Source organism: Setaria italica, chromosome VI (genome assembly GCF_000263155.2).
Source record: "Setaria italica strain Yugu1 chromosome VI, Setaria_italica_v2.0, whole genome shotgun sequence".
Taxonomy (NCBI): domain Eukaryota; kingdom Viridiplantae; phylum Streptophyta; class Magnoliopsida; order Poales; family Poaceae; genus Setaria; species Setaria italica.
This window is the reverse complement of record NC_028455.1, coordinates 17,551,651-17,577,251: the sequence shown is the minus strand read 5'-3', so window position 1 is coordinate 17,577,251 and position 25,601 is coordinate 17,551,651. Positions and strand designations below refer to the sequence as shown.

General features: G+C 45.8%; 1 protein-coding gene across 2 annotated transcripts; it reads right to left on the bottom strand.

The window, feature by feature from the left end:
* Positions 1-4,046: 4,046 nt before the first annotated feature.
* LOC101768714 lies at positions 4,047-9,480 on the bottom strand. Of its 2 annotated transcripts, none has more exons than XR_002678226.1 (12): positions 9,298-9,480; positions 9,110-9,196; positions 8,892-9,025; positions 7,153-7,211; positions 7,021-7,075; positions 6,856-6,903; positions 5,499-5,535; positions 5,192-5,238; positions 5,010-5,097; positions 4,871-4,918; positions 4,665-4,784; positions 4,047-4,502 (listed from the first exon to the last, which is right to left on the bottom strand). XR_002678226.1 is itself a non-coding variant. In XM_004973148.3 (12 exons), the coding sequence occupies exons 1-12, from the start codon at positions 9,344-9,346 to the stop codon at positions 4,461-4,463; spliced, it is 840 nt and encodes a 279-aa protein (XP_004973205.1). In that variant the 5' UTR covers positions 9,347-9,480; the 3' UTR covers positions 4,047-4,460. The 2 variants fall into 2 exon arrangements, 1 of the variants encoding a protein (XP_004973205.1); XM_004973148.3 differs by having other exon boundaries at positions 5,010-5,123.
* Positions 9,481-25,601: the final 16,121 nt, after the last annotated feature.

Here is a 25,601-nt window from a genome sequence, read left to right as displayed (position 1 = left end):
GGTAGCTCTCAAAATATAGACTTCTTCTTCCACATGATTGCATGTCCGTCCTCATTGTTCGAAACAGGTTGGCTACCAGACCCCTTGCCAAAGACTACCCTCACATCCTTTATCATAGAAAATACACGTTTACTGTTACGGTGAATGGGCTTAGTACATTTTTCTTCCTCCCCTTCAAAATGCTTCCCTTTCTTTCTTAACGGGTGCTTAGCAGGAACAAATGGACGATGGCCCGTATACACGACCTTCCTACAATGTTTCAAATACATGCTGCAAGTATCATCTAAACAATGCGTGCAGGCTCGATATCCCTTATTTGACTGTCCGGATAGATTACCAAGTGTCAGCCAATCATTAATGGTAACGAACAACAATGCTCATAGATTAAAAGTCTCATTTTTGTCCTCATCCCACACACATACTCCTTCTTCCTTCCATAATAGTAAAAGTTCATCAACCAACGGTCTTAGGTAAACATCAATGCCGTTGCCAGGTTGTTTTGGGCCTTGGATAATTATCGATATCATAATGAACCTCCACTTCATGCACATCTAGGGTGGAAGGTTGAACATACATAATGTCACAAGCCAAATGCTATGACCACTACTGAACTCACCAAATGGATTGAATCCATCTATACTTAAACCAAACTGTTATGTTCCTTGCATCCTTTTCAATCTCGGGAAATTCTCTATCAATTGTTCTCCACTGGGACCCATCAGTGGGGTGTCTAATCATTTCATCTTGATTACATTCTTCTTCTTTGTGCCAACAAATCAACTTTACATGTGCCTTATTTCAGAACAAATGCTTCAACCGTGGTACTACAAGAAAATACCATATTACCTTCACAGGAACTTTCTTCTTGCTAGCCTGCCCCTCAACATCATCGGGGTCATCTCGCTTGATCTTATAACACAGCGCTTCGCACACAGAACAAGCCTCCAATTTCTCATATTCCTCACCGTGATAGAAGATACAATCATTAGGACATGCATGTATTTTTTGTACCGCCAAACCCAGAGGGCAAACAACCTTTTTTGCTTCGTATGTTGAGGACGGCAATTTGTTCCCCTCGGGAAGCATGTTCTTTATTATTTTCATTAACTCCTTAAAACCCTAGTTAGAAACTCCATTTTTTGCCTTCCATTGCAGCATTTGCAGTGTAGTATCGAACTTTTTGTGCTCCTATTCGCAATCTGGGTACAATAATTTCTTATGATCATCTAACATACGCTCAAACTTTTTTGACTCCTTCACATTCTCACAGTCTTCCTTTGCATCTCGCAACACCTGACCTAGATCATCGATAGGACCTTCTGCCTCGCCCATTGGAGCATCTGCAAAGGCACCTCCTTGAATCTAGTCAGGAATGTTGTCATCTTCTTCTTCATCATTATCTTCCATCATAACTCCTCTTTCCCAATACTTGGTCCAAATAAAATAGTTAGGCATGAATCCAGAACTGTATGTGTGGGCGTGAATAGTCTTTCTGGATGAGTAATCCTTCTCATTTTTGCAATTTCTGCATGGACAACAAATGAAACCGGACGGCAGTTTGTTGGATTTTGCCAGATTGAGAAAACCACACCAGCTATTAATGTACTCCATGGAGCGTTTGTCTGCGTTGTACATCCATTGCCGATTCGTCTACAAAGTATTACCGAACCAAAGATATTCTGATCATCCATATAGTTATACATGAAACATAACAAACATGATACCACAATTTATCTCGCTTACATTTGCCATAATTTATTTAGCTCATATTTGAAAAGTACTAAACTATGAAATTATTCCTCTAACCTCATATCAATTTCTTTGACTAATATGAAACAAAGCATCCAAAAAATTGTAGCTTATTCTAAAAATAAAAAATATGATCTCTAAATAATACATGCATATAAATAAAAATTTTCTCCATTGTACCTTATTCTAAAAATCACAAATTATTTTAGCTCTAAATCATAAAACTTAGTATACTAACCATGTATCAAGGGAGGATAAAGTTTCTAACCTTTAGAACACTTGAATGAGTGGAATCCCCACGAAATGGTCTTCAATTCGGCAACACCTTCCCTATGGTGCCATGGATAGGATGAAGCCCGAGCTGTGGTGAATGGCTCGGGTAGGAGCAAGAAGAAGGTCGATTTATAGGAGGGAAGTTAGTACCGAGTGGAAGCTTCACCCGGTACTAAAGATCTGGTAGCACATTAGTACCAGGTGGAGGCTCCAACCGGTACTAATATGCAACCTTTAGTACCGGTTGGAGCCCCCAACCAATACTAAAGGGGTCACGGGAGGCTCCTGGAGAACTAGCAGTTAGGCTTGGTACTAATACTCACATTAGTACTGGGTCCAGTTGCAACCGGCACTAATGCAGTGGACGAAAGGTCCATTCACCAGTAGTGCCTCTTCCATGGTGCCCTAACAGGTTGCCTCGGCTGCGGCCGCGGGTTATGGAGGCATCCGTCGACGCGGCGGAGCAGGTTGAAGAACAGCTCCGCGCGGAAGAGAAGCATGCTGAGCAGCCCGAGGACACCTCCCGTGAAGGCCATGATGGAAGCGGGCTCCATCTCGCGGTAAGGGTGAGTAGAGTATCGAGGAGCGAAGGTGGGTGCTCGTGTGAAGCCTCGTTGCTCGCCGTGTCTCCTGTTCGTCCCATAGTGGACAATGCATATATGTCCGCAGTATGGCTCCTTAGTGGATACTATATATCGCATTTGCTGCAATTCGATTGCACCATTGGAATTTAAAAAAACTATAAATCTTACACCTAGTATCAAAATTAAATTCTGATTACACCGTTGAATTTCTAACAATAAAAGCTTCACAACAAGATCCACTTGACTATATTTGGATGAAATTTTTTTATCCATATTTTTTAATCAAGGTTGCATATTTTTCGGACTGAGTTCATATAATTTTTCGGACAAGTTTGTACAATTTGTTCCAGATCTATACTTTCTATTTTATGTATTCATATAATTTGTTCGATGTATATAGTTATTTTGTTCTATAACTTCGTATAATTTGTTCCAGATATACATATCATAAAAATATTTTCACCTTCATAAAAAATATCCATAAATAAATCTCATCCAAACATAGTCGAGGTCTTATTTTGAAGATTTCGCTGTAAAAAGATTAGTGGTGCAATTGGAATTTAATTTAGGTGCTCGGTTTATGGATTATGACTTTTTTTAAACTTTAAAATTGCATGCATGTCGACCTGTCATCAAACTTGTCCTCGCATGCATACATGCAATTGATTCTTTTTTGGACCTGATCGCTTCAGCTTATAAACCAGCTGAAAAGCTGAAACGGCTGATTTGTTGTGAGAGGAAAACACTGTTTGGTGACTGATAAGCTGGCTGAATAAGCTGAAGCCAACAGGCTCTTCTCCTTGCCCTCATAAAGTTGGATCTTGTGGGCCAAATAAGAATAGATACCTCATAGGTGCATGTGCTGCTCCAATCTTGAGGCGACATGTGGTGAATTTGTCGCATTCACTGATAACTAGCCGCACCCTGACTCCGCGGCGATTATGTAACGTTTCCAATGAAGCATATGTTTTCGACAGTTTCATTCAGTTCACGGAGTGATTGTTCATACAAACGCCCGGTGCCAAACATGTTCAACTGCATGAGGCTTTCAGAACTCAACTTTTTTTAAGGCTACCAAGGACCATTCCAATCCAGATGACATATGAGCTGGAAATTTCTTTTAAAAAACAATTCTAGTTTTATAGCATTTAGGCCTACGATGTACCTGCATTGGCGACGATGATGGATCCCTAGCAAAACAGAGCCTGAAGGCGTAAATCGATGTATGGGTGTTCATGTAGCGAATGTGTTTTATATTGTGAGTTAGGGACTTGCAGTTATGGCGTGCGTGGGACCCATGTGACCGTATCGGAGGAGTAGGGTTATATAACCTGTTCTTCAAGCAAATGAACTAGAAAGTGAAAAGGGAAAGGAGAATTCCTCCTGCCCAAGGGCGGAGCCAGGAATCTTTTTTTTCTTTGTTAGGGGACGCAACAGTGCTAAATTTCTTGAAAATTTGATCAAATTCAAAATCTGCCATGCAAATTGCCAAGCCACATAGGGAGGACCTGCCTCCTGCCCTCTCTTTCGATCCCTACCTATGAATCTCACTCCCGGTTGATCACGGGGTGCAAACACAATACTGTGCACCACACTTGCAACCAAATGAAACCAGAGTCCAGTGTGGACCCGAATAATGTCTCCCTGCTATTAGTAGAGCAAAAGCATGGGAAAGGAAGAATGAAAACTATGGTATAGTAGGGTCTAATGAAGCTCCAGATACTCATTGCCCTCCAAGGTGCAACAGGAATCTTTGACCTTCGTAGTCTCGTACATTATCAGCTAATGTTTCTCATACCTATCAATTGTAAAAGTTTAGCTTAGATCCATGGTTTCACCACCCAGTTCTACCTTCTACTCCAGGCCACAACAGCATTTAACAGGTTCAGAAATGCCCTGCACGCAGGAAAATGAGAAGTTAGCATACTGCCGCTGCTCAAAATAGAGTTTCATGAAGTATGACATCGTTTTATGAGGGCATGAGGAAAGCAAACCAAACGTTTGATAATTGCTTTTAGACAAGATGCAGCACCAAACTGAACAATATCTGCAAAGTACCTTCATTCCGCTAATAGTTTCTTCAAGAGAGTGGAAGTACTCAATTTCTACAGCTTTATCACCTTGCAGAGCTTTATATTCCTCCTCCAATGACTTCATATCCATCTGCTGTAGCGCAGCCTGCAAGGACCAGAATTATATACCACTGCATAATGCAAGAATTTAACAGAAACAGTGTTTAATCGGAAAACAAGTAGTAAACTTACAGGAAAGCCAGCAAATATGTTTTTCTCCTGCTCTAGAATCTGTTTGACCTGCAAAGTAAATCCGCATCTGTTAGCTTCACTCAGAACAACCAATATAGATACTATTATGTACATAATAAGAGTATCCTAATTGGTATACTTTGCTGATTTCTGAAAGAAGCCTTGATCTTTTTGAATTGATGTCTTCTATCTTGAGCTGAGCTGCCTCCAGTTGGGTGAAGAGTTCCCTGTGCTTGTTCCCAACATCACTTCCCTATTTGTTCGAATAAATGAGTAAATGATATGGGGGAGGTGAGAAAGGGGAATGATGTGAATACCAACCAACTGATCCAGGCTCCCTTCCGAGTTGAAGGTTCCATGCCTCTCCCCTGCATGTGACACAGCACATCCCAGGCTCAGGAAAAGTTACAAATCATTCAATTCAACCATTTGTCAAGCTATTTCTTTGTAATTTGCCTAGTGTTGGTCTGTTGGAGGGTATATTATCTCTTTTCAATGTGAAACAACATATGGAAAACCACACATCCACATGTGGAAGAGCATGTAAGCATGAAGAAAACATGTTCATAAAATGACGACGTATAGAAAACCACTATTTATTTCCCTCTGTTTTCAGAGGAACACATACCTTCAATGAAGGTTTGCTTGCACTGAGATGTGACAACCTGCATATGTAAATTCAAACACTCGTTAACATTAACTTATTTACATGACAAGCCATTAAAAAGATTTGGGGTGTGTATGTGTTGTATTCTTATACTCCTCTTTCCTTAATGCAATGATGTGCAACTCCCCTGCGTATTCAAGGAAGAAACATTTAAAATGGAAATGACTTCACAGATCTCCATGTATATTTGTTAAACTTCTGTTTCATGCAACTTTGCAAAAGCTGGGTTAACATGCATAAACAGATCCTCTATGAAAATATTTCAAATATACGTTATCGAGGAGAATTGGTAGCTAGTCAGCTACTGAAATTCCGAATCCCCAGTTCAAGTATGAATCTATCACCAGGAACTTAAGATATAACAGAATTGGTTAACTATTCGTTCAAAACAGAATTGGTTAACTGAGTTTTCAGACAAAACAGAAGGGCACTGGATACAATTTTCTGCTGTTTTTTGACGTAAACTTGAATTGGTTCACTTCTGTGATTTGACAAGGATCACATGGGTTTTATAGAGTATCGTTAGATTTGGGCTAGGAATCGGTCCCTGCATCAGTCACTAACAAAACTGGCTGGAAAGAGATCTAGGACCCAAAAATACAACATAATATATTGGTGTCTCATGCATAGTATGGTAGTTCTGTTACATGTTGTGTCTCTATGTCTATAAGTAAGAGATGACAGCACTGCAGAAAAAAGACAAATTTAGGCAACGTTTAGCAATTTTAGATTCTCTTGATGCAAGTTTTATCGGTATAAATGCACCTGAGTCCAAATTTGGAATGCACCATATTCAAGTTCTCATCAACCTGATAAAAATGGATCAACAGTTTATCTAACTTGCAGTTCACATGAGTTAAAAAAAAAAAAGCCTAAAAGTCAAACAGTTTTGATTCTTCTGCCAGTTCAATTTACAGCTGCGGTATAATCATGTACTATCATCTTTGGTTATTTGATGTTCCCTGCCCCCTTATTCTTGCTCCAATTTAAATGATCCATACTTAAGTAAGGATCAAACAAGGATTTGGAATTATAACTTACATAAGCTTATCTAGATATATAGTATGACTCCTTTCTTACCAGAATTATCATATGTGAATCATAGGGTGAACATGGTCATTATAGAATAGTCCTGATCTTTTGAAATGATGAATGCTTTAGATGTGCTTGCCAATTAATTTTTGTGTGCATCAAAACCATCATAAAAGTAATACATGAACGTGACTAATCAAATAATAGTATTACAAGACTTTTACAGAAAAAACATTAATCATGGTAAAGAAGCAAAATGGTTTCTTTATGTGAACAAAAGGCTTACATGTAGCTCCATTGTAGTACTCTTATTCTTCAATGAACCAAACCATTCCTGCAAAATGAAGTATGTAGGCTTGTTAGTGTAATGGCATCCATAGTTGGACCACCTTCCTTGTGAGATAAACAATATTGGCATAAAAGATTAACATACAAACAAACAAAAATGTACCCGTTGCTCCTGTAGTTTGACAGTCAAGGTTTCTGTTGTTTTTGTGTAGAACAGTCTTTCCATGAGAATACAAATGGTTACTGAATTTTACAACTTAGAACTTACAGTATATTCTTTAGGATATAGGTATACCTCTTCTCATTGAGTTTGGCAGATGTACTCGCAATTTCCTGATGGAGGAGCTCCAAGGTCTCCAAGGCATGAAGGGTGGAAATGAAGTTAGAAATTCAAATACATGCAATCCAATATTTGATGTGGTTTTGAATGCTCATTCAATAAAATTCACATTAAAGTTCCAGTGTATAGTCATGGCTGAAATATATATCTATAATTTGTTTTAGGACAACACAAACCACGATCAGATATTGACAATTGATGGAAAAAAAAAAGACAAGGTTAAGACATTAAAACTCCAATCTTATAAAAGAATCTGTGTGAGAAAGGTACTGATTGATATTTCTCTTTAAATAAGTCCTTTGTCTCTAACAAAAGGACTGTATAGAGTTTCAATTTAGTGAAGATGAAACAAAAATCTGATGCTATGAAGTAAATATTAGTTTCAGAAAAGGTAAATCAAGCAGAATAATCTTACTTATTGGACATGCATTCTGGTTATGTCAAATCAATGAGAAAATATATATTAGCTACAATAAGCAGCATGGTGCTAACACATGCAAATCTGGGTAGTAATATGGCTATCTAAAAAAATAGAAAGAAGAAGCCCCCCTTGAAAGTATGAAATCATGATCCAAATTGATTACAATCAGAAATAGCTGCCAACTATTTTAACATGAAGTATGTAGTCTATACAGATTGATGTCTGTGTTCGAGATCATAATTTTACTAATACAAGAAAAGATTGCTCTGAGAATTTTAGATGTACTCACATTGTTACAGGATAAAGATAAACAGAGGTCCAGATTTCTCCTCTAATGTGGGCTTATTGCTTGACACTTATTTTCATTGTGATAGTGTACATGCAAGAATTTTCTACATGAGCATATGGATCTTTCATATTTCTCCATCATTGTCATATATTAAAATTTAACAAGGAAGAAAGAACCATTTTATAAGTAAAAAAAAGCTACCTCACGTAAGAACTAGAAATCATGTAAACAATCACATCATTAAGGTATTTACATTAATTTATGCACTTGACTATGTTCAACCGCAGGTTCTCATTTCAGATGATTTACCCCAAGAGAAAATTGGTATATCATGCCGAATATACTACAACTTTCTTCGGACCCATTTGGAATGCAGAAATGATCCATACGAATATACCACTGAACTGCTTCCTATGGACTTCCATCAAAATTCCCATCAATTTCTTGCATTAAAGTAATCGAGAAAAAAAAAAGGGAGGATCTCCTGTCTATTGTTAGTGCCTAATAGCCTGCTATCCTGTTAGTTAGCAAACACACGGTTTGGAATCCCAAATAACAGGAATTGCAATATCAAAGCATGTAACTCAAGTAAAAAGACGACAATTATAAATTCAGCAGAAAATGAAAAGGATGATAATTATATCCTAACTGAGGACAGAAACCAACATCCTGAAGTAGCCTCAAAAAAATTAACCTGCACAAATCATCAACTAAATTAACTACTGGTCTCCAGCAACATTTAATTGTTCAAGTGTCTGGTTTCCAGCCTTTTTGGCCTAACAATTGACTACTCCATTTTCTATCCTCCACCAAATCCTCACTATTCCCTCACTTCAGAGTAAATGCCCTTGCATGACATTTCCACCAACCATCAGTTTACTGAATAAGAACTAAGCAATGATGCACAATACACTACGGCCACATGCACATATTCCAGGATATCAAACTTTGCTGACACTGAAACGAACAATTTCTCGCCCTCACCTGCTTCAGCGTGGCGCACTCGACATCCAGCGTAGCGATCCTGCCCTGCTTCTCCAACATCTCCACGCATACCTGCGCCCTTGCTGTGGCCAGCTGCTCGGCCTCCTCGCTCGCCTGCTTTGACTGCGCCCTCACTGCCAAAAATCCCCACGGCAAAACCAACACTTAGGCAAAGTTAGCGTGGGTCGCAAGCTGAGGAAACCGACACTTCTCCGTACCTAGCGCGATGTCGGCGTCGTGGGCGTCGATGGCTGTGCGCTGCTGCTGCTCTTCCGCGGACCGCTTCGCGGCGTCCTCCTCCAGATCTGCAGCCCATTACGCAACCATCCAGCAGCGGTGGCGGAAAGATCAGCGGGAGGGAATCAGGGAATGGGTAATTTGGGTTGAGATATGAAAGTGTGCGCACCGTTCATGTAGGAGCGGAGGGACTTCATGTTCTCCAGATACTCCTCCATGGCTGACGGGACGGCGCGGTGGGCCGGAAACAGCGGCGACGAGGAGGACGTTGAGGTCAGCGGAAGAGGAGGGAAGGGGGGCGGGGCAGCGAGTGGACGAGTTGTTCCAGCCTCCAGGCGAAACGTCTCAGCAGAATGGGGGAGACAAGCATATGTGTGGGGTTTATGAATGTTTTTTATTAAAGATACGTAAATAAAGTATTGCGTAGAACTCCTTTTTGATGCAATAGAACTTTTAAAAAACTTTTAAAGAAATAGAATAAAAAGAAAAAAGGAACTTCAAAATCTCGAAGGAAAAGTACCAAGACGTGTCCCAGCGAAAGTAAAAAAAGGCAATAAATGAGAGAGCGCCGCGAAGGACGGTCAAAAGAGGCATTAATGTTCGTACAAAACGACCAGTACTTTTACAGATCGCCCAGAAGGGCGTTGATGGCCGCAATCGCTCGACGTCGAATCTGATCAACCGAATCCAGGACCCGTTGGTCATCCTCTGCCGACCCCGGGACTTCTGACATGTGGCGGTGGAGTCTAAGGGCTTCGTGGGCCAGATGTTGTCTCTCCTGCTTTAAATCGGCGATGATGGAGGGGAGCTCTTGAAGCCTCTTCTCTTTAATGGCTATTTCCTGGGTTACTTGCTCCATCTCCTTGGCGAAATCTGCTCTCCGGCGTTTGAGGCGGTCTATCGTGCCGACGAGGCTAGGGCGGGAGTCCTCGAGAAAGTGAATTCGTTGATGTACCTCCTGAGCCTGACGCTTGTATGAATCTTCTTCTTCACGAGTCTTAGTCAGTTTGGCGCGATCGGCCATGTGACGCAGAGCCCTGAAGACCGGGATCCGTATTGACTCAATGTAAGCGGCCGGCGCCAAGGCTTCTTCTGCTTCCTCTGGGACTCGCCTGCTGATATCACCAAAGAGCTGCCGAATCGGCGAAGCATCCTCCACCAATCGGCCAATGTCCTCTTGAAGAAGGGATCGTATGTTTTCGAGTTTGGTGCGGACATCATCAGGGACAGAGCTCAAAGTAACCTGACGGGAAGCTACTTCCTCGTCATCAGAAAGCGCGACCGCAAATGAGAAGAGGCTGTTATTAGGGGTGTCCTATTCCTGTAAAATGGTAAATGAAAAGAGAACAAGTCAGCCGATGGTGGTAACAAATCGGCTAATAAAGGTTAGGAGATCTCTTACTTCTTTAAAACGGATTTCTTCCATCTGCATTTGCGAGACCGTCACCCTCGACTCTGGGACTAGCACCATTGGTTCGTCGGAACAAGAAGTCTCAACGACAATCAGCGCTTTGCTCGGGCCGGCTTCTTGGAGGGTAACCAATGGTTGATCGGGCAGCGTGCTTAGCGTACCGGTAACCTGCGTCGAAGTTAGTAAGAGCACCATCCAAATATTAGAAGATTGGGTTGAAGGATCGTATACCTCAACAAGACGGGGTGCTGGCATTTCAACAGCTGCTTGGGTCGCCGCCGATTGCTGAGGATTTACGAGGGCAGTCTGTGCAACCTAATATAAGAGGAATCAGTATGGAAATAGCAATCGAGAAAATCGGACAGTGAGTTTACCTGTATAGCCTCCACCAATAATGATGCGGCGGCTGCTCCGGCTTCTGTGGCGACTTGAACGTCTACCTCTTCAGCAGTCGGAAGGGTTGGCACGGCCGAAGTTTCTGCCGATGCGATCATGGGTGGATCAGCCGATTCTGTACGAGCACGCACTCGGCGACTGGTCTTCTTGACAACTTTCTTCTGCGCCTGTTTCGCTCGGCCGGCGATGTCGTCTACAGAAGGAGCATGATAGCCGATGAGGGGGAATGCTGTGTACGGATAGCGATCCTCTATCGGCCGACCACTCCGGCTGCGTTTTGGGGGAGCGCGGCTTTCAGACTGAATCAACAGCAAGAGTCAGTATATATGTGTAAAAAATGAGGGGAAATGAAAATCGGCTAGGAAAAAGAAGAGTACCTCGGCGTTCGGATCGATGTTGGCTGGATCCAGGAGATTGCAGTATACTGCTGCAGAAGTGCAGAACAGGTACTGTTTCCATTCGGCCCACCATAGCTTGACCTGCTGAACAACGAAAGGAGCTACTATCCAACCGGTCATATCTATGGTGCTGGAATCTGGGATCCGATCACGCAGCCGGTTATAGTCAAGACCCTTGGTGAGTTCATCTCTGAACTTTGCCCGGCCGGCGAAGTATGCGTAAATCGGCAATTGACCTAGGCCGAATTGCCGTGCTGCGACGGAAGGGTTGTAGAACTCATAAGTAGGGGCATCTTTCCCCGAGAAAAAGTTTGCCGGTAAGATTCCCGGTTTGATTAATTCATCTGTGAGGTTTTCATCGAATCAGCCAGTGGTTGAGTCAAAACAAGAAGGGAGCTCGAAGATTGGGTCCTCCCTCTGATAAGGGAACCAGCTGGTTGCATCTTCGCTGAAGCCATTATAAAAACACCTGAAGTATTCGGCCACCTTGGTAGTGGAATATGAACAACCAGAAAAGGCCGATGCCGCTTCGCCGAAGGACGTACATCGGCGTCAGACGGTGGGATTTTCTGCCGATTCGATATTGGGGAATGTCATGTGCTCCACTCATTGCTGGGAGATCTTGCTCATGTACAGATTAAGCCACAGGTTGATGAACCACCAGGGTCCACTGGGGTTTCCAATCGGCTCCCCTTGGGATAGTTTGACGCCGATTTGGTGCAGCATGTGATAGGCTGCTCCCAGTAAGTGCTTTCCAAGGGGAACAGAGGCCCCTATCGATAGTGCCTCAGCCAGAGCCTGCGTGTTGGTGGATGGACCAGCTGCTCTCCCACAGAAAAAATGTTTCTCTAGCCACATCATTAGGAAGGCCATGTGCTCTCTATTCTCAACTGTTCCGGCCCTTCTGTTGCATCTGATGAATCCCTTCCATCCGCCAATTCCCTTTGTGTCCAGCCGATGAGATGTCTTGGCCAAAAGGCGAAAAGGGGTATCTGGAGAGGAGATGTCAAGGCCGGTCAACATAACCACATCGGCCAAGGTGGGAGTCATAGGTCCGTGTTCGAAGAGGAATGCATTGAGAGCGTCGGACTAGAAATAGGAGGCTGCTATCACTAATGGCTCGTTTCTTTCAATTTTTCGGATAAAAATAAATCGATGCACTGGCCGATTTTGTGCTCATCCCATTGGACTCTCTTGGAGGCGGCTATCCGTTGGTACCATTCTCTCCACCCGGGGGTTTCATTCGGCCATGATCTGAAGGTACCTGACCAGTGATCTAGGTCCATGGTTGATTGCTTAAAAGGGATCCTATGGGTTTCCAGATTGATTAGGTCGGTTGGATCCGGGTTTCCCATGGGACCGAGGCAGATAAGGCTGGGAGTTTCTGTGAGGCGAATGGTAATCTGATGCCTAACCGCCTAAAAAAGGAAAAAGGGGTACGGAAGTAAGGACAGATCTAAAATAAATGCATTATTGTTAAGGAAAGTTTTGGTAATGACCTCCGGGATGAAGCTCATCATAGTTGGCGGGATCGCCGGTAGAGTTGCAGATGCTGAAGCCACTGATGGGACTTCGGTTGAAGCCCCAACTCCCGCTGATGGAGCTCCTTCTCCCGTCGATGAAGCCGCCACCGTTGCCACTGGAACTTTTGCCGGTGGAGCCATCTCCGAGGCTTCGGGTGTTGGTGAGGTGCCTGAAGGTGCCGCCATCGGAAAAGTAGGGGGGAATGTAGATGGAAGGAGATGCCGGGGAAAAACTGGAAGCTAAGGAAGGCACCGGAGGAAGAAGAAGGCCAGTGCGTTAAAGAAGGAAGATGTGAGCTCGTAAGGAGGAGTACGGGACGTGCTGATATTTAAAGGTGGTCTGAGAAGGGGTAAAAGCGGAATTCTTACCATGCCGGCGTTTCAATTTTTTCGGGAGGAGTGGTTGTCGTGGGCGCCCGTTTCGAAAAGATTGCAATCATCAGCCTGGAGACCGCGAAACGGAAGGATATTTTCAATGCATTTGTTTCGGAAGGGAAGTTGAAAAGAATTTCGAAGTAAAGACTATGTTTTACTCCGAAACTGGGGGGCATGTGTTGACGCCAGATTTTGACACGTGTAAAATCGGCGTCAGGAAAGGAAGAAATCAGGAGATGCGGCAAGACACAGAGGTCACGGTTGGAAATCGGCCGATTGGTGCTACAGTCAAGGATTGGCCGATTGACCTTTGAGGGTGGAACTCCGCCTTGCCCGACCCCCGAGTCCTGGGGTCGGATGCGTCCGACCCTCTGAGGGTGGAACTCTGCCTCGCCCGACCCCGAGTCCAGGGGTCGGATGCGCCCGACCCTCCGAGGGTGGAACTCCGCGTCGCCCGACCCCGAGGGTCGCACTCGGCTGTCCTTTGTTGATGGAGTTGGTAGAAATCGGCCGATTAGGAGACCGGAGCAATTGGGCCGATATGGGCTTAAAGTGGACTATGAAGATAAGGAGGGAGTCAGCCCATGAGAGTATGATGATTAATTCCAGTACGAATCGTACTTGTAAATATTCGTTTAAAATTAGAGATAGAGTTCTAGTCGGTTAGGAAATCGTTTGTAACAGTTTATAAATAGCCACCTTCATAGATCTGTAATCACAACCAAAATCAATACAACAAACTATTATTTCCTTGCACTTACTTTCAAGCAGGCGACTTCGCCAATGCTTTTCTTCTTTTTCACGAGTTCATACGGGTTGGCGGGGCTGAATCAACTTGATCTCCGACCGATTCTGCAAGTTTCGTTTATCGAGTAATATCTAAGCTTTAACCTCGGGCGCATTGCTGTCGTTTCGTTTAGATTTATTCACTAGTTATCGATATTTACTAGAATCCTGGGTTTTGCGTGTTGTTCTAGTTTTATCACCAGTTATCCAGCTAGGAATTGGAACTTTCGGCTTTCTTGTACTTTGTTATCCAATCTATTGTTTTCTGCATAGCCGATTTAGATCTATTCCTAGTGTTGTTACTGTAGCGTTGTTTTGATTACTCTAGCAGTTTTCTTTACTAACGCTGCCCAGTAATCGGCTGCATTATAGCTGATTTCTGTATTACAACAAATCGGTCGATTCGCTGATAAGCTGTCTCGAGATCGGAACCTTAGCCGATCGCAACCTCTGGGATCTGACATGTTTCTTTCCTTGCCAATCAACAGGTCAGATTGGCTGGCACGCCACGCGAACCGCACCAGGGCAATCACCCGAACAGGAGTTAAGCAGATTCTCCTGGGTCGTGTGTTCGACGCTGGGGATTCGATCAGCCAATTTCTAGCGCCAACAATGATGTAGATGAATGATGCATGAATGAATGAATGCATGATGCAGATGAATGATGCATGCATGAGTGAATGAATGCGTGATGCAGATGAATGATGCATGAATGAAGGATGCATGAATGAATGAATGGATGATGCATGAATGAATGTATGAATGCGAAAGAAAAGGGAGTAGATAGAGGGGGATTGACAAGGTTACCTTGGTCGTGAGGTTTCGAGCATCGCCCCTCTTGCGAATTGTGTGATCGCAAGAGTTAAGCTGCCGTTACTTACCTTGGCGGTTTAAGCGCCCAGCTCGGAGTACCGCTGGTGGGTGTGCCCAAATGAGATCCTTATCCGTCGTTCGTGATGGGGATGTGTGTCCTGCAAGTTAGGTTCCTACAAGTGTGTGTTTCTTAACTAGTCTTACCGCCTGATGCCCAATCCGTCCCCCTTCCTTCTCGGACCTGCCCGCTGACGTAGGCTGCAGCCTTAAGATCCCGGGCTTGGCCTGCGAGACTCAGCTGCTCATAACCATAGCCGTGACGGGGTTCGATCAATCCGCAAGTTGGAAGCACGAAGTGCTTAGGGCGGTCCGAAGGGCAGGGTGCCCTTTTTGTTTCGGTGAGGTGCATGATGATGCAGTAGTTTAGGAGGGGGTGGTGCACCCCCGTGGAGCCCCCGAGCGACCTGGTCTGAGTGTGCTCGGGCTGAGGTGTTGTTGGAGGAAGTACATGAAGGAAAACGTCTAGAAAGGAACCGAGTTAAGGAAAGAAACGATGCAACTATTCGATGTTCCAAGTGTAGGTGAGGATGTTGCCGTCTTCGCCCTTCAATCGGTAGGCGCCTGGTCGGATCACCTCTACTACCATGTACGGTCCTTCCCATGGTGGAGAGTGCTTGTGCTTGTCTTTGGTCGTCTGGGTCCTTCGAAGCACGAGGTCACCGACCTCAAGGGTTCTTCCCCGAATCTTCCTTTCGTGGTACCTGCGAAGAGTCTGCTGGTACCGGGCGGAGCGGATAAGCACTGTCTCGCGTGCCTCCTCGAGCAAGTCGATCGAGACCGTTGAGCTTCTGCGGCTTGGTCAGGGTCGAACGACTTTACCCTTGGGTCGCCGTAGTTGAGGTTGGATGGCAACACCGCTTCCGAGCCGTATACCAGGAAGAAGGGGGTGAATCCCGTTGATCGTTTTGGGTCGTCCTTAGGCTCCAGAGGACCGCTGGAAGCTCTGCGACCCACCACCCAACATATTTCTTAAGTCGGTCAAAAATGCGTGGCTTGAGTCCTTGAAGGACCATGCCGTTAGCTCGCTTGACCTGGCCATTGGTTCGTGGGTGTCCGACCGAAGCCTAGTCAACCCTAATGTCGTACCCGTCATAGAAATCCAGGAACTTCTTTCCGGTGAAGTTCGTTCCGTTGTCCGTGATGATACAGTTAGGGATGCCGAACCGGTAGATGATGTCAAGAAATAACTCGACGGCCTCTTGCGAGCGGACATTAGTGATGGACTTTGCCTCGATCCACTTCGTGAATTTGTCCACTGCCACGAGTAGGTAGTGTGACCGCCTGGGGCCTTTTTGAGGGGCCCGACCATGTCGAGTCCCCAGACTGCAAATGGCCAGGTGATGGAGATGGTCTGGAGTTCTCGTGCCAGCATGTGGGTCTGCCAAGCGTAGAATTGACACCCCTCGCACCTGCGGACCACTTGCTCTGCGTCACACAACGTCGTGGGCTAGTAAAAACCCTTACAAAAGGCTTTTTTGACTAACGAGCGCGGGGCTGCGTGATGTCCGCAGATTTTGGCGTGGACTTCGTGGAGAAGCTGCTTCCCTTGGTCGGTTAGGATGCATTTCATGAGCACTCCCAACAAACTTTGCTTATAGAGTTCATCGCCAATGGCAACGAATGTTTTGGCACATCGAGCGACCCATCGCGCTTCAATATTCTCTAGTGGAAGAACCGCGTCAAGGATGTAGGCGAGTAACGATGCTCTCCAGTCGGTCAGATCGAGCGCCATTACTGCCGTGTTGAGGTCGGAGCCCCCATGCACTTGGTTGGGGCTGGGCTACGACGCGGGGTTGGAGCCCCCGAGTGACTGGCCAAGGTCAGCCTGCGCTTTGGGGCGGACTCTCTCGTATGTGGGCGGACGATTCATGAAGGTCATTTACGAATACCCTATCCGGGACCGGCTTCCATTCGGAGGCCATTTTCGCCAAGGTATCGGCAGTGTCGTTATCCTTTCGTGGGACATGGTACAGCTCGATCCCTCAAAAATTTGTCTTCAAGCTTACGCACTTCTTGGTAGTATGCTGCCATCAGTGGGCTCTTTCAAGAGGACTCCATCATGACCTGGTTGACCAAGAGGACTCCCAGCTCGACGACGATACGTAGCCCGTTGATGAGGGCTTCATACTCTGCAATGTTGTTCGAGGTGTTGAAGTGGAGGCGGATTGCGTAGTGGAGCCTGTTTCCTTTTGGGGAGATCAGGACCACACCAGCCCCCGTGCCGGTTCCCATGACTGACCCGTCGAAGTACATTGTCCAATACTCATGGGTAATGTCAGGGGTTGGGTTCTGGACTTCCATCCACTCGGTGATGAAGTTGGCCATGGCCTGAGACTTAATCGCAGTTCGGGGCGCGCATTTGATGTTATGCCCCATGAGCTCGAGCGCCCATTTGGAGATTCGTCCCGCAACATCGCGGTTTCGAATGATTTCACCTAGCGGGAACGAGGTGACGATGGTGACCTCGTGCTCGGTGAAGTAGTGCAAGAGATTTCGGTTAGCCATTAGTACCGCATACAGAAGTTTTTGCACTTGGGGGTAGCGTACTTTGGTGTCGATGAGTATCTCACGGACAAAGTACACTGGTCGCTGGACCTTCAGCACGTGCCCGGGCTCCTCCCTTTCCACGGCGAGGACAGTGCCGACCACGTGGTCGCTTGCCATGATGTAAAGGAGGAGGGGTTCCTCTCGCTCGGGAGCGACGAGGACTAGGGCTGAGGTTAGCAATGATTTGAGGCTCTCCAGAGCCTTTTGTGCCTCATCCGTCCAGACGAATGCATCTGACTTCTTGAGGAGCTTGTAGAGCGGCATTCCCTTTTCTTTGAGTCGGGAGATAAAGCGACTCAGGGCGGCTAGACACCCAGTGAGCCTTTGCACACCCTTGACATTGCGAATCGGGCCCATGTTGGAGATGGCCATGATTTTCTTGGGGTTAGCTTCGATGCCACGCTCGGAGATGATGCATCCAAGCAGCTTCCCCTTCGGGACCCCAAAAATGCATTTTTCGGGGTTCAACTTGACGTTGAACCTTCGGAGGTTCTCAAACTTCGTGGTCAAGTTTGTGATCAGGTCGCTTGCCTGAGCTGAAATCACCACTATGTCGTCCATGTAGACGGCGATCGTACCCTTCAGCCGCTCCGACCCGTCAGGCGGGTCAAGCGGATCGATTTGGTCGGTGAAGCACCACTGCATACATAGCTAGTAGGTGGCGCCGGCCTTCCTTAGACCGAATGGCATGGTTACGTAGTAGTACGAACCATAAGGAGTGATGAAGGAGGTCGCGAGCTGGTCGGACTCCTTCATTGCGATTTGGTGATAGTCTGAGTAGGTGAGAGACCAAGTTGAGAAGTGCCTTGGTCTATTTGTGATGAGTGATTGACAAGATGATTTGAGGCTTTGCCGGTTGAGTCCTTATACCATATGTGCATGATTATGCTAACGGCTAACTAGATGTCTTGTGTTGTGTGCGTTGTGTTGCGGTGTTTATGTAAACCATATGTTGTGTGTTGTGTGTCTTGGCTTGTGATGTGCAGGTGTAGGATGCGACATGGCAGTTGACGGCATAAGGTGAAGGTCAAGTGAAAGGTTCATATTGATATACTAGGGCTGTGAAGGATGGACACGAGTAGGCTTCGACCGAGGGATCCGAGGAGTCCGGGCGGAGTCATGGGCGATCCACATGGTGCACGAAGGAGCAAGAGTACATGGACATTGATGGAGATGGCATCGGTCGAGACAAGCAGGACGAAGGCGAGTCAAGTAGGCGGCTCGGGAGCCGCGAGAGAAAGACTTGGAGGCGTCAAAGGCTTGGCGGAGGCCGAACACACATCGACATCGGTGAGTCACGTTGGGTACGGCGTACATGAGGGTTTGACCGGTTTGGCCTCAGAACTGGGGATGAGTCACGCATGCAGGGTGTGCAAGAGGGTTTGACCGGTTTGACCTCAAAACCGGGCCGCGAGTTCGGTGCGGCCGAACGGCGTCGAGTTGGAGGACACGTGGCACCATCGCGAAGCTTGTGTCGAGGCGAAGCTAAGTCGTGAAGGCGTCGGGCCTGTCCGATGAACGAAAAAAAAAGTTGGACGGTTTTGCCCCTAGGAGGTTTGGAGTTTTATGCTTCATGTAAGGGCAACTTGGGAAATAGCCAAGTGCCTATATATATGAGAGATGGCTGGTTAGGGAAGCCATCCCTTGGGCTAGTTGGTGGTAGGCTACCCATTTGTTTTGTGAGAGTCTTTGGTAGAGGGAGAGAGGGAGAGAGGGAGAGAAGAAGGGATCTTTGTGGTGATTTTTTTTCCATCCAAGCTTTGTTTGTGCTTAGTATTGGCTTGTAACCAGACATGGTGAAGGAATCCAATGATCTATTTTGTGCCATCTTGTTCCATCTAGTTTGGATTTGCGATTCCCAGTTGTGTTCTTCGCGTTCTTCGTTTCTTCCCTTTCACCCCTTTCACATTTTTGTTTGATTCGTGATTTGTGGAGCATTTTGAGTCAAACTGATTGTTTGGAGATAAACTAGGATGTGAGTTGAACCTTTCCACCAAAGGGATTTGATTGAAACCTTATGAGTTCATAGATCGGGGCGATTCAAATTTCAGGGTTGAAAAAATGGTGTGCTTCACTAGATTTGGAATTTCCTTTGATTAACTAATCTTTTAGGTATGATTTCTTATAATTAGCTTCTCTACATCCTTGTGATGCTATGGTTCAAATTTCGTGATTTTTGGAGGTCGTTTGGTCGAGTTTCGGATTTTTCTTCTCTCCGCACGAAGTCTGAATATATGGGATTCCGGAATATTCCGGAAGTAATTCCGGAAATTTCCGGACCTCTCGAAGTTCTCGAAGGTTTGTTCAGATTTTGCCGCACCGTGGTGTTATGTTTCAAAGCCCTTCTTCCGAGACTCATTTGGACTCTTTCTTGCTTCTGCTATTGCTATTTTGGGTTCCTAGTATCATTCCTAGGTCCATTAGCTCGTGCATAGCTAAGTGGACTTGATTTTGCTAGAAGAAAAAGTTGTGAGATTTTAGCCGAAATTCTTGGAGAAAATTTGTATCGGCTCCCATTCACCCCCCCTCTGGTCGCCTTTCCGGTCCTTCAATTGGCATCCAGAAAACAGAGGATTTCGCATTCCAAGGTGGAGTCGACTATCTGATCTATGCGTGGCAAAGGAAAGTGGTCCTTAGGACACGCCTTGTTCAGGCCAGTATAGTCGACGCACATTCTCCATTTCCCATTTTTATTTTTTACAAGAACTGGGTTGGCGAGCCAGTCGGAGTGGTACACCTCCTTGATGAAACTTGCTGCTAGGAGCTTGGCGATCTCCTCGCCAATGGCCCTGCGCCTCTCGTCGTCGAAACGATGCAGCCATTGCTTGATGGGCTTCGAACCTAGAGCGATGCGAAGTGCGTGCATGGCGACCTCTCTCGAGATTCTAGGCATGTCAGCTGGCTTCCATGCGAAGACATCCCGGTTGGCGTATAGGAAGTCGACGACCTCGCCTTCCTATTTGGTTGGGTGCTCGGTCGCGATCCGCACCATCTTGGTTGGGTCAACTGGTCGATATCCATCGCCATAGTCTCGTCGGTCGGGCTGAACGCACTCGCGGCGGTCGGGTTGTTGTAATCGGGCATGGCTGGAACTACCTCCTTTTGGAGCTCCTTGAGCTCTTTGGAGTTGGCGAGACTGGTGGCGTGCTCAAGGTTCTCCCGGTCGCATGTGTAGGCATGCGGGAAGGGACTGCTCACGGCGATGGTGCCATTCAGGCCAGGCATCTTTAGCTTGAGGTAGGTGTAGTTCGGGACTTCCATGTGTTGACGCCAAAAATCGGACGATGACTCCGGCGTCGGACACACGACCCGGGAGAATCTGCTTAGCTCCTATTCGGGTTATCGCCCTGGTGTGCGGATCACATCGGCCTGATCGGTCGGTTGCCTCAAACTTCGAAATGATCATCTTCTCATTGTTAGTTGAATAGTCAAACTGACTGGCACGCCCGCGCATACCACGCGCGTCGATTTGGATTCTGCACTGGAGTTAAGCAGATCTCCTAAGTCCTCATGTGCTGATGCAGGGTCCACCACCATCAGGATTTTGCGTCAACACATTTTGGCACGCCTAGCGGGACCGATCAAACTATAATATTGATGTTGGAAGCCGATAAAATATGTCTATCGGCTACATGTTATTCAGAGGAATTTGATGCTAGATTAATTATGGAGGAGACCGTTATAACATCGACACCATCATTTCTTACTGCTGATGTTATATATTGGCTAGTTCAAGGGAAACAAGCATCGGCTGGGCACATAGTAGCCGATGGAGTTTTTTATTTATCGGCCAGTTCAAAGGAAAGCAAGCATCAGCTGGCTGATGGAAAGAGCCGATGGAAAATATTTTTTTTTCAAAGAAAGCAAGTATCGGCAGGTATAGTGGCCGATGGAATATCGAAGAGAAATAAATAAAAGAGGGAAAAAAGGGCAGCCGATAGGAGAAGCTTTGGCCGACGGATGGGAAATAAATAAAAGAAGGAAAAAAGGGCAGCCGATAGGAGAAGCTCCGGCCGATGGACAGGAAAAGAACAAATCGGACGATGGGCAAAGGAACGAATGAAAGCAGTCGGCCGATGGGCAAAGTAATTAAAAAAATGGAAAAGCTACCGTCAGGCCGTCCGGACGGACGGACGCTCCCACCGTTCTGTTCTTATCTGTTTCTACCATTTTTTTTCCTCCCCATCCCCTTTCTTCTTCAACCTTCCATCCTGACCTATTCCTCATCCATCTCGGCGGCGGCACGCTCCCCCACCACGGCATCCTCCTCGTCCACCCTGGCGGCAGCGCGCTCCTCCACTCCGGGAACCTCGTCCCCCACCCTGGCGGCGCCCCTCCCCCCACTCCGGCGTCCTCAACCAACTGGGAGCACCCAACGCCCTGGATCCGGTGGCCCTCTCCCCGACCCTGGCGAGATCCGAGTGGGGAAGGATCGGGCAGCGGCCATGGTGGACGACCTTCGGCGGCAGGCTGGTTGTTGTGGATCTGAGTGTTGCAATAGGTACCTCATGGTGTTGCAATAGTTATTTTTGGATGTTGCAACGGTGGCTTTTGATGTTTCATCTGTTTTGCACTGGATCCGGTGGCCCTCTCCCCGACCCCGACGGGATTCGAGCGGGGAAGGATCGGGCGGCAGCCATGGTGGACAACCTTCGGCGGCAGGCTGGTTGTCGTGGATCTGAGTGTTGCAATAGGTACCTCATGGTGTTGCAATAGTTATTTTTGGATGTTGCAACGGTGGCTGTTGATGTTTCATCTGTTTTGCACCGGATCCGGTGGCCCTCTCCCCGACCCAGGCGAGATCCGAGTGGGGAAGGATCGGGCGGCGGCCATGGTGGACGACCTTCGACGGCAGGCTGGTTGTCGTGGATCTGAGTGTTGCAATAGGTATCTCATGGTGTTGCAATAGTTATTTTTGGATGTTGCAATGGTGGCTTTTGATGTTTTATCTGTTTTGCAACAGTCTGACTTGCCAGCAATCGGGTGTTGCACCAACTTGTTCATGATATTGCATATAGTTGTTTTCTTTGTTTCGTCTCTTCTTCTTTCGTTGTTGCAATGTTGTAAGAGATGTTTTTTTTGTTGATGCAATGTGTCTGTTTTGAATTTTGCACGAAGCAATTCGGGATGTTTCATGCACGTAAAGGTGTTGCAATCCTCGGTGTTGCAAGTGTTGATTTTTAATGTTTTGATAGTTATTTTTCAATGTTGCGATGGAGCGTCCGATAATACAAAATTATCGGACGTCCGGGTGCTAGCACTTCCCTTAAAAAGAAGAGCAGTCGGCTGATGGGCAAAGGAATAAATGAAAGAGAAAAAAAGGGAGCAGCCAGCCGATAAGAAGAGCAGTCAGCCGATGGGCAAGAAATAAATAAAAAAAGGGATAAGAAGAGCAGTTAGCCGATGGGGTTTTTGTTTCAGCCGATAGTACTACTGGCTATATTTCAGCTTGATGGAGTTAAAATTGCATCGGCTGATTGAAATAAAAATAGTATCGGCTGGTCCTTTTGCATGGTGAAATAAAAATATCTCTTCATCTCGATTGACGCAAAGGTGTGGCCTATGGCAAGTCCGATGGGGTTAAAAATGCATCGGCCAATTGGACTAATAAAAAAGAGGGGAGTTGCATTGGCTGATTGATTGCTTGGCCAATAAAAGAAATAGTATCGACCGATTGACTGCTTGGCAAAAAGCATCGGCTGATTGCTTGGCTAATAAGAAATAGTATCGGTCGATTCACTGCTTGGCAAAAAGCATGCTTGGCCAATAAAAGAAATGGTATCGACCGATTGACTGCTTGGCAAAAAGCATCGGCTGATTGCTTGGCTAATAAGAAATTGTATCGCCCGATTGGTTCAAGCAAAATTGCATCAGCTGATTGGTTCAAGAAAAATAGTATCGGCTGCTTATAGAATGTATCGGATATTAATTTCAAAGCATGAAATATTCATACTCCAAAACTGGATGGCCTGTGTTGACAACAAAAGCTTGCTGGTTACTACACCAAGTTTTGGTGTCAATAGACTGATCTGTTGTTTCTACTGCCGGCATAGCCGATGGTGTTCTTTATATTTCAAGTGGAGTTGACGTGACTTTGGATATTGCAATCAGACATCATTAGCTCTGAAGACAAGTATCAGACTTCTATAATTAGTTTTGGAACATGAAGCATCCGTACTCCGAAACTGGGGGGCTTGTGTTGACACCGGATTTTGACCAATCCTATAAATTAAAAGTACAAGATAATTGGAGTCATGTACAACAATAAGAAGCTAGCATGCGCGCACATGGGCATGGAGTCCAAATCGGCTACATTGGATTGATCGGCAAGGAGAGGCAAGGCTGATATAAAGGAAAGGCTAGCACGTATGGATAAAAATGATTAGAAAATACAACATGGATTCTGGTGCACTTTGCATGCCATACATGAGAGGCTACCAGAATAATTATGCATGCGGCCGATCTTTGCATGTACGGGAGGTTGTTTTATAGAATAAAATATTTTAGAGATAGAGTTGGGTTAGTTAGAGATAGAGTTTTTTATTAGAAAAGATTGTGTACATGACTTGCCTTGTACGTGGTTAGATGCTAATTATGTAACGTCCGCCCTATAAATATAAAGGGATGCGGCCATTGTAAAGAATTATCACACGATCAATAAACAAACATATTTACCTTTACACATCTACTTTTCGGCTTCACACCATTGCCCTAGGAGTAGGAGTAATGTAGCTTCTCGACGAATTCCTTCTAACAAGCTGGGCTGCATCGACCTCGATCTCCGGCAAGCTGCAAGTTCCGTCACCAGGTGTTCTAGACTTTAACTACCGGGTGCATCGCTGTGGTTTTGTCTAGTTTCTTCTATTAGTTATCGAGTATCTTGGATCTTCGACTTACGGCACATCGCTTCTGTCTCGATCTATGGTATTCACTAGTTATCTTGCCTTGATTAAGCTTGCATCGGCTGGTATTTATCTGTTCTATCATCTTGCCGTTGTGTTTGTTTTAATTAGCTTTAGATCGACTCATCATAGATGATAGATCGCTTGATACCCTATTGCATCTTAATCCTGGCTACCCTTCGAGTGTTGTTGGAATTAAGTTCCATTGTGATTAGATTCATTGACTGGCGGGGTCTGGATTGACATCCTGCTGAGTGTTTCTAGGTTGCAACTACCGGGCGCATCGCTGTGGTTTCACCTAGGAATATTGGTGGTGATGTTAGTTTAGATCTCATTTGTTTGTGGCTCTAGCTATGGTGGAGCAAGAACTCGACGATGCTCTGTCTCCTATCGGCTGTCTAGCCAATGGTTATTGTGACGTTATGTTGAATCGGCTTGAATAGCCGATGAGCCATTTGCATTCATCATGATGTTGGAATCGGCCTCATGGCTGATATTTTGTTTATCATGATTTATTTTGCTACACCGTTATCGCTACTGGTTATCGGATCACATCGGCCTGATCGGCCGGTTACCTCAAACTTCAAAAGGATCATCTTCTCCTTGTCAGTTGAATGGTCAAACTGACTGGCACGCCCGCGCACACCACGCGTGTTGATTTGGATTCCGCACTGGAGTTAAGTAGATCTCCCAGGTCCTCATGTGATGATGCAGGGTCCACCACCATCAGGATTTTGCATCAACACCATGAACTGTGCGTAGCATGGATACCCGAGGATGGCATGGTAGTACCCCTCAAAGTCTACCACGTCGAAGGTCAGGATCTCCATGCGAAAGTTGGCACGGTCCCCAAACGTGATTGGCAAGTCAATCTACCCAAGCAGGTATGCCTGCATCCCCAGGATCACACTGTATAAGGGTGCGATCTTTGGTCAGAGCCTGGAATGAGGGATACGCATCAAGTCCAGGGTCTCAACATACAGGATGTTGAGTCCGCTTCCCCCGTCCATGAGTACCCAACTGAGGTGCTTCTTCTTAATGATGGGATCGATGATGAGTGGGTATTGGCCTGGTTGGGGAACGCTCAGGGGATGGTCCCTCTGATGGAATGTAATAGAATGACACGACCAACGTAAGAATCTTGAAATAGCTAAATCGATGGCACATACCTCTCTTTGGCGTACCTTGTGCTGGTGCTTGGAGTGGTCGGCATCGGATCCACCGAAGATCATGAGGCAGGTCTCGGGCTCGGGGAAGCTATC